The sequence below is a fragment of the Notothenia rossii genome (genome assembly GCF_949606895.1).
Source record: "Notothenia rossii genome assembly, chromosome: 2".
Lineage (NCBI taxonomy): Eukaryota > Metazoa > Chordata > Actinopteri > Perciformes > Nototheniidae > Notothenia > Notothenia rossii.
Genome location: NC_136904.1, coordinates 675,924 through 691,290, shown reverse-complemented (window position 1 = coordinate 691,290; position 15,367 = coordinate 675,924). Strand labels below are relative to the sequence as shown.

Genomic DNA, 15,367 nt, shown 5'->3' with positions numbered 1-15,367 from the left:
CATTTCAAGAAACTCTTCATAAATCCCTCTCCAGTTATCAGACATGCTGTCATTTCTTCATTTCCTCTCACTGACCGGCCTTCAGTCATTACCAAAGTGATGTTGGTGTTCTGCACACGTTGATGCTGAACCCTGATGTGCTCCATGGCCAATGGGGTGAGTGAGTGTGTGTGTGTGTGTGGGTGTGTGTGTGTGTGTGTGTGTGTGTGTGTGTGTGTGTGTGTGTGTGTGTGTTTGTATGTGTGTGTGTGTGTGTGTGTGTGTGTGTGTGTGTGTGTGTGTGTGTGTGTGTGTGTGTGTGTGTGTGTGTGTGTGTGTGTGTGTGTGTGTGTGTGTGTGTGTGTGTGTGTGTGTGTGTGTGTGTGTGTGAGTGTGCATTTGTGTGTATGAGTGTGTGTGTGTGTGTGTGTGTGTGTGTGTGTGTGTGTGTGTGTGTGTGTGTGTGTGTGTGTGTGTGTGTGTGTGTGTGTGTGTGTGTGTGTGTGTGTGTGTGTGCATCTTAAACTGCTGGCTAAAAATAAACGTAAATACAGTAGGATTGTTATTCACGTCGGTGGTAATGATGTTCGTTTACGCCAATCAGAATGTACCAAACTTAATGTGGCGTCGGTGTGTAGATATGCTAAAACAATGTCGGACACCTTAATCTTCTCTGGTCCCCTCCCCAATCTGATCAATGATGACATGTATAGTCGCATGTCATCATTTCAGCGCTGGTTGTCTTGGTGGTGCCCAGCAAACAATGTGGGCTTCGTGAATAATTGGACAGCCTTCTGGGGAAAACCTGGTCTGATTAAGAGAGACGGCATTCATCCTACTTTGGAAGGAGCAAATCTAATTTCGGCAAACATTTCAGGGCTCTGTGGACTTAATCCATGACAAACTGGAGTTGAGACCAGGAGGCGGAGTCATAGTCTTACACGCTTCTCTGCGCTCTCTCCTTGGCAGTCATCCATAGGAATCCCGAACCCAATAAAATACCCAATATTAACGGTGTGTGTGTCTGCCCAAGGACAATTTAAGGTAAAAACCTAATAGAGGTGTCATACATAATAACCTAATAAAAGTAAATGTAACAACTACTACAGTGCAACAAAACAGGAAGATTGAATGTGGTCTCTTAAACATAAGATCTCTAGCATCTAAAGCAATATTGGTAAATGATTTAATATCAGATTATAATATTGATATATGCTGTCTCACTGAAACTTGGTTGAGACATGAAGAATATGTCAGCATAAATGAGGCCACTCCACCCAGCCATATCAATACTCATATTGCCCGAGGCACGGGCCGAGGAGGTGGAGTTGCAGCAATCTTTGACTCAAGTTTACTTATCAATACTAAACAAAAATTAAATTATACCTCCTTTGAAAGCCTCATTTTCAGTCTTACGCATCCGACCTGGAAAACTTTGCAGCCAATCTTATTTGTTACAGTGTACCGTGCACCAGGTCCTTATTCAGAATTCTTATCAGAAGAGTTTTTATCAGCTTTGGTACTTAAAACAGATAAAGTAATTATCGTAGGTGACTTTAATATTCATGTTGACGATGATAAAAATAGCCTTACTGTTGCATTTAACTCTATATTAGATTCTGTTGGCTTCTGTCAGAGTGTAAATAAACCAACCCACTTAATGGGCAGGCGCCATCTTACCTTAAAGGACTCATTATACCCTACTGTCCTACTAGGGCATTGCGTTCCAAGAATGCAGGGTTGTTGGTTGTTCCTAGAGTCTCTAAAAGTACAATGGGAGCCAGAGCCTTTTCTTATCAAGCTCCACTTTTGTGGAATCAGCTTCCAGTTTGTGTTCGGGCGGCAGACACCCTATCCGTTTTTAAGAGTGCGCTTAAGACCTTCCTTTTTGATAAAGCTTATAGTTAGGGCTGATTAGATTCAGCCCCTAGTTTTGCTGATATAGGCTTAGTTTGTCGGGGGACATCTTACTTCTTCCTTCTCTCTGTCTATACCTGTGTACTCTCATGTTCCGATTAACCCAGCTTCCCCAAATGTCTTTCTTTTTGGTGTCTATATATGCCGGGATCCGGAGTCATGGATGATCCTGCGGTCCTGTGTCATGGATCGCGAGTCCTGGATCTTGAGTCGTGGCTGTGGTCCTGGATCATAAGTCCTGGATGGATATCCTCGTGGATTCATCTTCCTATTATACACACATGCATTTCCAAACATTTGGTCTACCTATGTTGTAAATGTATTATCTTTTCAATTTACACACGGCATCTATTGCACGTCTGTCCGTCCTGGGAGAGGGATCCCTCCTCTGTTGCTCTCCCTGAGGTTTCTCCCATTTTTGAGGTGTGAATGGGTGAATGACGCGTAGTTTGTTGGATGGAAGAAACACTACTTGGATTCATGAGATCATTAACACATGTTTTGTCTTCAAACCTTTATTGAAAAACGAATACATCGATCATTAGCAGATATTAGATGCTGCTCCAAACAAAGCGTTATTAAGGTGAATATAAGTCACGTTGGTTTGAACACAACTAGCTCAACGCCAAGGAGATCATTTCACATTTTTTAGGAAGAGATCCAACATTTCTGCCAGCAAAGGAAAGGCAAGTTTAACTTTACATCACATTTCAACAACAAAGCAATTCATAGTACTTTATACACATATTCAAATATGAAATTACTGGGAGATTGTTTCAGACGGTTAGGTCGACCTATGAGCGGTCAACCAACAGTAAGAGGGCAGAGGCAGAACATCCAGACAATCGTCAGCGTGGGCATTTATTTATACAATTCACTATATTTACAACTATTTACAAGGGAATGGCAAACAGCCAGGCCTGCTGACCTCTGCAATTCTGGACAATTCAACTCTGCAACACCACCGACTGTAACCAACCTGCACCAACCCAACAATGGCACTAAGAGCTTTGATAGCCCCACTATTTAGGAGGTACCATTGATATGGTGCTACAGTCAGACATGTGCTTACAGTTAAGATGAAGACGAGTTAAACAATAACAAACATTATTGCAAAATAACAAACACACATTAAATAATTTATATAATTCATGTATGAAAGAAAAACTAGCATCTCCCATCAAACATAAATGTAACAGATATCCACCACCCAATTTTATAACGTTAACAAACAGCATTTTTTACGAGAAACCTATGTTTATAATCCTACTTTGAGTTAAGAATGATTGCTCTGATCGGTAACTATACGATTATTTATTCACAGGAGGCGGGACCAATCCATCATCAAATGTTAATGCACGTTTACCAGCTGTCATACCATTCAATAAAGGTTTTTAAACATAACAATGACCAATGTCCTTGTGTTGCAAATAATGTGCTTAATGTGAGGAAGCCATTTGAAGCGTAACGGAGTCTGAGATCTTTGTCACCTGAGATCCTCTCCGTTACAGAGACATATGGAGCAGAATAACTAAATGCCTCTTCTCAATTACGCTCAATCATTGAGCCACATGTTAACCAAGGTGAAGCCTTCTCTATCTACAACATTCAAACCACTGGACAGGAAGTGGTCTCCTCCTACAGAGAACACAGAGACACTGAGGAGTCATCTAACATGAGCCCAAACCCAGCATACAGAGGTTCACTGAATGTGGTTCTGATGGTGTGGAGGTGGATCAGTGTGTTAGAGGAGACTCTGTAGAAGGAGAGAGAGCCAGCAGGACGATCCAGATACACTGCTACTCTACAAGAGGAGGAGGAGGAGGAGGGGAAGGAGGAGGAGGAGGAGAAGGAGGAGGAGGAGGAGGAGGAGGAGGGGAAGGAGGAGGAGGAGAAGGAGGAGGAGGAGGAGGAGGAGGAGGAGGAGGGGAAGGAGGAGGAGGAGGAGGAGGAGGAGAAGGAGGAGGAGGAGATGTGTGTTCTTCTCTTATTGTGCCAGACAGAGTAATCAGAGCACTCCAGACTCCAGGACTGATCATTGCATCCAAACCAACAGACCCCTCTCTCTCCTCTCCTCTTGATTCCTCTGTAAGTCACTGATATGAGAACCCCTCCTCTCCACTCGACCTCCCAGTAACAGCGACCAGTCAGAGCTTCTCCACACATCAGCTGAGGATAGGAGTCAAACCTCTCTGGATGATCAGGATATGGCTGCTCCTCCATCACACGTGTCACCTCCCTGCTGTTGTCAGACAGGTTGAGGTTTCTGTGTGCTGTGTTTGGGTCCAGTGTGAGTTCACAGGAATCTGATGAGAGACACACAGCAGCAGTTTATCATCAGACAATATGAAAGCTTTATTCTGTGTTTGTGTACTGATGTTGTTTACTTCTTTGTCATCATAAGTCAACATGAATCCACACTTACACTTCCTCAGACCTGGTTTTAACCACCTCTCTCCACCATGGTCCACTCTGGAGAAAGAAACAGTCAGGATGAGTTTCTAATGCATTATAAATCTTATAGGTGTGAGAACAGGTGTTCTCGTGTGTTGCACTAAAGTTCAGATATTTCCCTAAACATCAGAGGTTTGATCCTGCTGGTGGTTCTGGAATAAAAATCAAATGATCACTATTAATGTCCGAAACAGAAGGACCGAAGTAGAGAACCAACACATCCCTTATAAATAATGAGAATGATTTTACTTCCTCAATGTTGATGTTACTTATAAATGTTTCCATTCAATAAGATTTGAAGGGATCCGTGTGTTTCCTTTCTCAGGCTTTAAAACTTCTCTGAACAGAATTAAGAGAAACAAGAAGTTCTTCATGCTGACGGTCTGTCCGTACCTGAGAGTCTCCAGTCTCCAGTCTGGATCCTTCTGTAGAACAGACAGCAGCTTCTCTCCTGAGTCTCCTGGATGATTGTAGCTCAGGTCCAGCTCTCTCAGATGGGAGGGGTTGGAGCTCAGAGCTGAAGTCAGAGAAACAAACCCTTTCTTTCTGACCAGACACCCTGAGAGACTACACACACACACACACACACACACACACACACACACACACACACACACACACACACACACACACACACACACACACACACACACACACACACACACACACACACACACACACACACACACACACACACACACACACACACACACACACACACACACACACACACACACACACACACACACACACACACACACACACACACACACACACACACACACACACAGTGTTACCAATCCAGTCCAACACACACTAATTCAATAAGCTTTTCAGAGTGATATGGGATACATCGTTTGAAATAAAAAACAAGATATATAGTCCCATGGGGGCGTCATCATTTAAACAAATAAGAACAGCATTAATAATTACTGTGTAAAAAATGAATAATCTTCTCATCTAACCTGGAAGTCTCGATTAGTGAAAACACCAGAACCATTGAATATTGGTCCCCTTAGTCCAAAGAGGCTCTTTAATAAGTCATTTGAATAATTAAATATATGAAGCCAATCAAATCTTACGGGGTAAACTTAAAATAAACTGCAGAATCCTGACCTGAGAGTTTCCAGTGAACAGAGTTGACTCTGCAGTCCAGCACACAGGTTCTTCACTCCAGAATCCTGCAGGTCGTTGTTACTCAGGTCCAGATCTCTCAGACTAGAGGACTGGGAGCTGAGGACTGAGGACAGAGCTGCACAGCTTCTCCCTGACAGGTTACAGCCACTCAGCCTGAAAGAGGATTTTCATCAGACCAAAAAACAAGTAATACATGAAAGAGAGAGCTCAGAGGACCCTGACTTTAAACCATGTTACACCTACCTAATAGTTTCCAGTTCACAGTGAGGACTCTTCAGCCCAGCACACAGGTTCTTCACTCCTGAATCCTGCAGGTCGTTGTTACTCAGGTCCAGCTCTCTCAGTCTAGAGGACTGGGAGCTGAGGACTGAGGACAGAGCTTCACAGCTTCTCTCTGACAGGTTACAGTCACTCAGCCTGAAGGATTTAAAATAAATTAAGTATTATTTCTCATCTATGACATATAAACACATTTGATGATGTTTGTATTCCATCCATCCTTCCACCTACTTGGCTTTCCTGGAGGCTTTGACCACTGGCAGCAGCCTCAGAAGAGCCTCCTCTGAAGCAGAGTATCTCTTCAGGTCAAACACGTCCAGATCTTCTCCTGATGACAGTAAGATGAAGCCCAGAGCTGACCACTGAGCAGGAGACAGATTATCTGTGGAGAGACTTCCTGAACTCAGGGACTGTTGGATCTGCTCCACTAGAGAACCATCATTCAGTTCATTCAGACAGTGGAACAGGTTGATGCTTCTCTCTGGAGACAGATCCTCATCCATCTTCTTCTTGATGTACTGGACTGTTTCCTTTTTGATCTCTGAGCCACTTCCTGTTTGTGTCAGCAGGCCTCGTAGGAGAGTCTGATTGGTCTGCAGTGAAAGACCCAGGAGGAAGCGGAGGAACAAGTCCAGGTGTCCGTTGGGACTCTGTAAGGCCTGGTCCACAGCACTCTGGTAGAAACGTATTAATTTGCCCTTGTAATCTTTACGCCGTTGAGAGGTGGGTTGTTTCTCTGCCAGCAGGTTGACTCCAGAGTCGATGAAGGTCAGATGGACATGAAGAGCAGCCAGAAACTCCTGAACGCTCAGATGGACGAAGCAGAACACCTGGTCCTGGTACAGTCCTCTCTCCTCTCTAAAGACCTGTGTGAACACTCCTGAGTACACTGAGGCTGCTCTGATATTGATGCCACACTCTGTCAGGTCGGACTCATAGAAGATCAGGTTGCCTTTCTGCAGCTGCTCAAAAGCCAGTTTCCCCAGAGCCTCCATCATCTTCCTGCTCTCTGGACTCCAGTGTGGATCTGTCTCAACTCCTCCATCATACTTGATGTTCTTCACTTTGGACTGAACCACCAGGAAGTGGATGTACATCTCAGTCAGGGTCTTGGGCAGCTCTCCCCCCTCTCTGGTTTTCAACACCTCCTCCAGAACTGAAGCAGAGATCCAGCAGAAGACTGGGATGTGGCACATGATGTGGAGGCTTCGTGAGTTCTTGATGTGGGAGATGATGGTGCCGGCCTGCTTCTGATCTCTGAACCTCTTCCTGAAGTACTCCTCCTTCTGTGGGTCAGTGAACCCTCGGACCTCTGTCACCATGTCCACACACTCAGGAGGGATCTGATTGGCTGCTGCAGGTCGTGTGGTTATCCAGAGGCGAGCAGAGGGAAGCAGCTTCCCCCTGATGAGGTTTGTCAGCAGCACATCCACTGAGGTGGACTCTGTGACATCAGTCAGGATCTCAGTGTTGAGGAAGTCCAGAGGAAGTCGACTCTCATCCAGACCGTCAAAGATGAACACAACCGGGAACTGATCAAACCTGCAGATTCCTGCGTCTCTGGTTTCAGAGAAGAAGTGATGAACAAGTTCCACCAAGCTGTACTTGTTCTCTCTCACCACATTCAGCTCTCTGAAGGTGAATGGAAATATGAACTGGATGTCCTGGTTGGCTTTGCCTTCAGCCCAGTCCAGAGTGAACTTCTGTGTTAAGACTGTTTTCCCAATGCCAGCCACGCCCTTTGTCAGCACTGCTCTGATTGGTGCATCTCTTCCAGGTGAGGCTTTAAAGAGGTCTTCTTGTCTGATGGTTGTTTCTGGTTTGTGTGGTTTCCTGGATGCTGTTTCAATCTGTCTGACCTCATGTTCATCATTGACCTCTGCAGCCCCCCCCTCTGTGATGTAGAGCTCTGTGTAGATCTGGTTCAGAAGGGTTGGGTTTCCTCCTTTAGCAATGCCCTCAAACACACACTGGAACCTCTCCTTCAGGGTGGATTTGAGTTTATGTCTGCAGACTGCAGCATCAGTTCCTGAATGGACAAACAAGAAAGGTAATTAAAAAGTAAGTAAGACGGTACAGTAAATAACTTTCTTCAGCACATAAAGTGACTACCGACTGAGTATCTTAAAGATCTCCTATCGTGCTATTTTAGGCATATATTATGGGTCTCAGATGTATACACATACACAAAAAAACATGTCTATAAAGTATTTTGCTCAAAATACCTAACAGATCATGCATTTTAGACATCCCTCACGTCCCTGTATTTAAGCCCTGTAAAGGCCCGGACACACCAGGCCGAAATCGGCCCTTTTCATTAGACGGACGACGAAGCGTGGCCTGTCGCCCAAACTCAATTTGGAGTGTCCCGCACCATCGGCCGTGACACGCCTTATTTGGCCTTTCATGGCTGACGTCGGCCACCGGATTTTGGAATATTGTAAACAATAACCTGTTTGATTGTTTTGTTCAGCTGGATAATCTCCACATGTCTATCCTACTTTTATAATTTCGAATCATAAATCTAATGTCCAGAAGCAAAATGCTAACGTTATGCTACAAAGGAACTACAGCCGAGTCCAGCAGCACGACTTCAACGTCACGCCAACTTCAGATCCATATTCAAACACACAGATTCTAAATGGTACGAGTTGAAGTGTTTGTTTGAACAGTTTGCAGGAGGCAGGGACTTGCTTTCAAGCAGAACAGGGCAAACAAACTCAGAGGAGTGTTTACGTGTTCTGCGTAATGACGTACAACGTCCTCAACGACTTCTAGTCCTATTCAGCCACTTGGTAACAACCATCGTTTTTCAGACACGTCAACTCTTCAGAGATCACCAGTGGGGTCACTGCTGATGGATTTAATGTCGTAGAACAAAACGTGATCCGTCTCTTCAGTGTGTCTCAACCACAGACCTTAGTTCCAGATATTTTCCAAAAACATGTTAAAAAGTCAAACGCCCACCCGCACATGTACCGAATCAGACATTACGAAGGCATTGTGCTCTGGAGCTGGCAGAGTGAAGTCTTTCTGATGTCTGGTCCGTATGATTGGAACATTTGTGTCGTGGCTTCCTTCCTTGTTTCTCCATCAAGCCACTAGACGCCTTAAACAGACAGTTCTAACTCGTTTCTTTCCTTAAAGTACTCACAGTTTGAAGTGCTGCTTGGCCTCCGATGGTTTAGAAGATGTTGCGATGTGTTTGCTCAAAATAAAATAACAAACTTTTGCACATGCAACAAAGAAAAATAGGCCTTTACAATATTCCAAAGAAATAGGCAAAACTCAAATAAAACAAACAACTTAGGTATTCTTTCTTTCGTGATAATGCTTATAACTTCACAACTTAAAGGGTACTTGTACGGTTTGTATGTACGGTACGAATATGAGTGTTACGGTTAAAAACTGTTCCTCGACGGCGTCTCTCAACAGGTTGCCCATCACTGTGGCATTAGCACAGGCGCCGTGGGAATTGTAGTCCTTTATAGTGTGTTGACTACAGACGTCACAATTAGGTGGCCTTTCTTATCAAATCAAAATACTGGCTCTAACAATTTGCTTTCTCAACATACATATACAGCTCTGTCCGCTATCTCAAACTCCTGCCTAACTTCAGGAAACCGGCGCAGGACTTGGCAAAATGCCTTTCCTCTGTTTACACCACACTGAAAGATTGGGTGCAGAATGTACTCATGGATTAGGTGCGCAGCTGTAGCGAGGTACTGATGGTTCTTACTGATGTCCAGTGCTCTCCAGTCTAGCTTGTGCAGATTTCTGTTTTTCCTGTGCCTTTTAACTGCCATGCAAATTGCAGGGCAGTTAAAAGTTAAGAATGGAAAATTACCAATCTGGTTCCACTACATGTTTTTAAAGCTTGGTTGGATGCTACACAATCAGATGCTGTTGGTACCTGTACATGTGGATAGATATGTAAATTGTAATCCCTGTAAATGTTGCTGTATGATGTCCTTTTGTTGTTCTGTTGTTTATGTTTTTATGTCTTCATGTGGAACCTACTGCTGCAGGTCTCCCTTGAAAAAGAGATCATTGATCTCAATGGGATTTCACCTGGATAAATAAAGGTTTTGAAATGAATTGAATTGAATGGTACAATCAGTGTCAACAAAATACATAAAGTTTGGTGAAGTGACTAATTTGCGCTACTTTTTTAGCCTGTTAAGGTTTCCAGATTAATCGGGAACATTAACGTTCACAAGTTTCATATCATCATAGCTAACCGTTCAGCTCCGTTTATTAGTAATGTACCCAGAGCAATAATATTAACAGCGCAAAGTTTTGTTGCTTCCTTATTTAATGTTTTAGTACCAGTAGTAACCAGTAAGCGTATGCACTGATTAACAAGACTATGCATTTTAAAGTGAAACTGGAAAGTGAATTATTTTAAATGTATTGAACCCTCTTACTGCTCTGCAGACGGTCAGCCAGCTCCTCCTGCTTCATGCTCCTCAGGAAGTGCAGTGAGATGTTCAGAAATGCCTCTCTGCTGCTCCTCCTCTGCTCTTCATCCTCACCGTCCAACACCTCCTCATCCTCCCTCTGACTCTCTAAGCATTCTGGGTAATCTGAAGTCAGGACTGTCTGGATCTTCTTCAGCTCGCTCTTCACAAAAGTAACGATGTGGTCCTCCAGCAGCTGGAACAGAATGAAATGTAAACTTTAACTGGAAGTCATCAGATCGTGAACCTGCCTTACATTTATACGTTTACAGCTACACTGACGTTTGTTCCGACCCGTAGAAAATATCTTCTCTCGAGTGTTCAGCAATTGAATGTTTGCATTGTCTTCACAGGAACTAAAAATACAATGCCTGGTAATGTAATAATATAATCCAGCATGCACACACACATACTCAGATGCTGATGTGTGTGGCTCATTCTCACGAAGCAATCAAGTGTGGTGACACAATTCATAATAAAGACGTGATCTTTAATGATTGTTGAATGAACTGTTATTTTTCAACACGGCACGACTGTATTTGCACCGTTTTCGTAAAATTAAAGTGTGTGTGTGTGTGTGCGTAATAATGTTATAAATGGAAGGGAGCTACCTGCTCCCTCCTCCTGCTAATCTATAACAGCAGCCAGCTCACCTGTGGCAAACCCTCTCCCCCGTGAACAAAGAAGCTGAACTCATGTAACTCTTGAGAACCAATTGTTTGTCTGAGTAAATAATCAGTACGTTTTCCTTTGTATTGTATTTTCATAGCAGTTTGAGTAGTTTATCTCCCTATTTTCTGTACCGTTGTTACGTGCTCCCCTCCTTGTCGTCTTTCTGTCTCCCTGGCTCAGCCTCTGCAGGTGTTCCAAATTCCACTCAGCCGTGTCGGAGAAGCTGGAGGAGAAGGATGTCTCGCCTATCCTAACGCCGGGAGACACTCTCCTTAGAATACCCCTTTGCCCTTTTGAGCTGTAGACCATATCTTTGCTGATGTGTTTATGTTTAGCCTGGAGGACCTGGTAGTCCAGTTGTTTCAGCTTCATTTTGTTTCCCATAGGGTTTATAATTGATTTCTGGTTAGGGGGGGGGAGCTCTGGGTCCTACGGCCCGTGGTGTGGCTGGCTCGGGTTCCCTCATTCTGTTTGTTCCTTTTGGCCGTCCTCCAGACCTCTTTTTGTTTCCCGTTTCCCTTGTGTGAGCAAACGGCTGATGATCAATAAATGCTCGTTACCAAGTACCGGTTATTGCGTGTATTCTTTCATGTTGCGGGTCTCAGCACGAGCCACTACCGCGGAGTAGAGGTTGGGGCCGTAACAACCGTTTTCACTGCATTTGGTTACTTTATTTCTACATTACATATTATTATGTAAAAAGATAACTGCTTTGCTGGAATATAATTTGAAGTATGAATATTATGTTTGAACTAACTAAGATGTGTTTTACTTTCCTACCAGATCCACCAGACAACAAAGAAGACAGGAATCAACAAATCAAAATCAAAAGAATGATCTGGAATTCCTGCCTGCATGTGCTCATCTTTAAATCCACTGCGTTGACTGTTTAATCCTTGAACCAACCACCCTCACCCCCCTCCATATTCTTCACACATCGCACATGGCTGCTGTGCCCTCACAGGACTGCAAGGACTGGCATTGAGAGGTACTTATACATATCACTTAAAATGTCAATTGTAAATACAAAAAAAGTATATTAAGACCGTATTGATGACAATTCAGTAGTGAGTTTGTGGCTGTTGTCGTCAGCAGGAGTAGCTGTATCTACTCACCATAAATATGGAGTCCAGGTCAGTTTGATGCTGCTGGGCAGACTGACCACCAGGACCCTCTGATCTCTGCTGATGAGCTCTGTGGAGCGAAGAGGAGGATTTTAAAACAAATACAGAAACTAAGAGTTACGTGTGCTGTGTTAGAAGATCCTCCTTCAAACTGGACATACAGAGAGACATCAATGAAAAGCAGACGGGGGACAGGAAGTAGCTTTGATAAACAAACCGGAGGACTAAAGTGAGTAGGCTGATCCGAACAGGACAGTTTTGAATGTGCTGATTGTGTCAGACTGTCAGAAGTGTAATACATCTTCAGTGACTGACATCAGTTTGAAGCTCTGCTGTGTTCTCCTGATGGTTCAGTTCTTTGCTTCAAGAACTCCTTTACAATGTGCAGCAAATAAAATGCAGCTGAGAATGATGTAGAAATAATAAAGTTTTAAAAGCGACCAACAAAAAAAACTTGAATTCATACCTTGGTCCATCGCTATGCTCTCCATCTTCGAACTTAATAAGTCGAGGCATAGAGTTTTCACTCTTCATGGACACACAGATGGGTCCAGGAGAGTCTGGTCTCTCATGGTGGATCCTGATAGAAACACATTCACTGATGAATGTTCAGAAGATAAAACGCTGTTGATAATTATGTTGAATTTCAAGCGTTTTAATAGAGAAAAAGAAAAATGACTTTTGCTTTAATTCTTACTCTGGACTATCATCATGCTCTCCATCTTTAAACCCAATACGTTGAGGCATAGAGTTTCCACTCTTCATAGACACACAGCTGGGTCCAGGAGAGTCTGGTCTCTCATGGTGGATCCTGATAGAAACACAATCACTGATGAATGGTAGAGTGAAAGGCTGTTTTAAAGGTTGCTCACTTTGAAAACAATAAGTGATAAATGTGCAAGAGATAAAACATTGCTGATTATCATCATGTCAATACTGATAAGATAAATAATAACTTTGGATCAGTGGTTTCCATCTCGCAGGTTGGCAGGCTCAAACGTCCTCTGTAGATTCCTGGAGGATCTGTTGTGGTGTCGTTCCTAAACACAAACACAACAACATGCTCATTACTGCTCCTTCCTCTCTGTCACACACTGGATCTGGGAATGAACAAGAAGGGAGTCTGTGTGAGCTGATACTAAATCAAACACAATGTATTTCTCTCTGGAGATTTACAATGAAGTGTGTTTATCAGCAATATCAAGAAGGAGAGAAGTCAAAGGACGAGTGGGATATCTGCTGTGGAGGTAAGGGTTAGGGTTAAGAAATGACATACTTTTTATTTTTCCTCTTCATAAGTTCTGCCACTGCAGTTACAAAGTGTGTTCTCTTGCATTCAATAGGCATTTAATTAGGATATACAACTTCTTCAAAACATTGCACCTTTACCCACTTTTGTATCCACTGCAAAGGATTGTGGGTCAGAATAGCCAGAAAAAGCATGCTGGTTTACAAACTACAAAATGCAACCAGCTACAGTTGAACATCCTGGCATTCTGGAGTCCTAGACAGGATGCAAGGACCCCAACACGTGCTGCACAGCCCCCGTACTCACCCAGAAAACAGTATGTTGAACATATAGGTGTTAGGTTGTCACAATGTGTTGAAGATCACCCACAATGAACTGACTTGGATAGGAGAGGATTTCAGATCCAAAGTCCAGCTGACATGAGACTCCACTGGAGCGTCTCTGACTGCAGTATCATTGAAGACATAAAGACCCTCTACACACAGTGACTGTGGAGAGACCACAAAGGATGTTTTATAACCTGCCTGGTGTGTGTACGCTTCAAAGATAAAGAAATAAAAACACCTCAGTCCCGTTGATCCGAGCCGTCAGTCCTGTTCTTACATTTCCTCCCACTAGTAAGGATGCTTACTCAGATTACAATCAAACTGCTGCCAACAACTGTAACCTTTACAAGGAAGTCTTACTTGAAAAACATTCTCCACAATACTTTAGAATAGATATTTAGCAGCAAGAAACATTTAAACGGTGATACAGAACAAGTGATCCTGATGATCAAACATGTACAGCTTCCTCTGGTAGGTTTGTCACCTGATGAACTGAGTTTTAGGAAACACAAATACTTTGTCAGGTTAGGTTACTTCTTTGTTGGAATTATCCCCAAATATATAATCCCAGATTTCCAAAAAGCATTTAAATCCTATTCTTACCTTCTGAATGTCCTTCAGGTCAATTGAAACACCTTCATGCTTCATGTATCTCTGCTCATCAGTCCTGTGTCTGCCTGCATCTGATCTGAGGACGCCGTCAGAGTCTAAAAACACATCAGTCACAAGAAACCAGTCAATTTGAGATATGGTGTAGTTCTACTAGCTGTCCACTAGATGGTGGTAACTGATCATCTAATTAAATAAAGCTCAGCACTAATTTACAAATGTTCACTCTGACAGTTGATGTGATCTCATTAGCATCCTAGTGTAGCTGTGATGAAGAGTTTCCCACAGACTCACAGTATGGACTGATCTCCGTCCTCTCTGCTGACGCCTGAAGAAACAGATCTGTTCTTTTATTAGGTTTTTATCCAGGTTAAAGTCAAGAAAATTGTAACTATGGATCCTACACCAATAACACAATTAATCAATGTTATTTATAATCGCACTTTTCATTTTAATAAACAAAACTCAAAGTGCTACAGAATAAAAATCTGAATAAAAACATTAAACATTAAGTAGACAAGGCAACAAGAGGATGGTTCAAGTTCTAGCAAAAGGCTTTGTTACAAACAAAAATGCATATTTTTGTTGTTATTTTGATTGGCCAAGTTGGACATTGCGAGTTTAAGTATTTATTTTTGGACAAATTATTTTTGGATGAAGTTTGAGTGAACATTTTTGATCAAACGCATTGTTCTAAAACGATTTGTGATTTACATCTTCTGATATTCACGCTGAAACATTATCAGTCAAACGGTCAAAAACATGAGACATCAAATGATAATAAACAACAGGACTGATCACCGTGGAATTCCCCTGGAAACCAACATCAGAAACAACAACAGAGCCGACTGAGCCGCCTGCAGCGTCTTGGCCTAATAGTTGTGTCGCACACACATTGCAGTGAGAACAGCAAGTTATCTACGTTCTGCTCATACCGTCAGATTATAGAACTGGCCTTTTTGAATGGTCACGTTAAATACTGGATTCTGATTGGTGGGTCTGTTATCTCTGTTTAGTAGTTAGTTGCTAAAGATGCTCTGATCAAGGGACGCTGTGCTGTCAAATCGATCCGGTCAGTTTAACTTAGTTTAAAGACATTCTAACTGTAAGAAAACACCAGGGAATACTTTGAGAATATGATATTTTAAAGTAAATAAACAG

At 42.8% G+C, this 15,367-nt stretch overlaps 2 protein-coding genes across 2 annotated transcripts in view; both read right to left on the bottom strand.

Moving 5' to 3' along the window:
* Positions 1–14,306, bottom strand: part of LOC307029870 (NLR family CARD domain-containing protein 3-like) — a 62,369-nt gene extending 48,063 nt beyond the window's left edge. The window contains exons 1-3 of the mRNA XM_079665959.1: positions 14,201–14,306; positions 12,979–13,062; positions 12,489–12,602 (exon numbers count right to left, since the gene is read on the bottom strand). Of these exons, the coding sequence (XP_079522085.1) occupies positions 12,489–12,602; positions 12,979–12,998 (134 nt within the window). The 5' untranslated portion in view covers positions 12,999–13,062; positions 14,201–14,306. The remainder of the gene's footprint in view (positions 1–12,488; positions 12,603–12,978; positions 13,063–14,200) is intronic.
* On the bottom strand, positions 2,383–11,270 carry LOC307030064 (NLR family CARD domain-containing protein 3-like; the record flags this gene model as incomplete). The annotated part of the gene is made up of 6 exons (XM_079666282.1): positions 2,383–4,202; positions 4,322–4,368; positions 4,744–4,917; positions 5,467–5,640; positions 5,998–7,795; positions 11,030–11,270. The coding sequence occupies 6 exons, from the start codon at positions 11,268–11,270 to the stop codon at positions 3,535–3,537; spliced, it is 3,102 nt and encodes a 1,033-aa protein (XP_079522408.1). The 3' UTR covers positions 2,383–3,534.
* Positions 14,307–15,367: the final 1,061 nt, after the last annotated feature.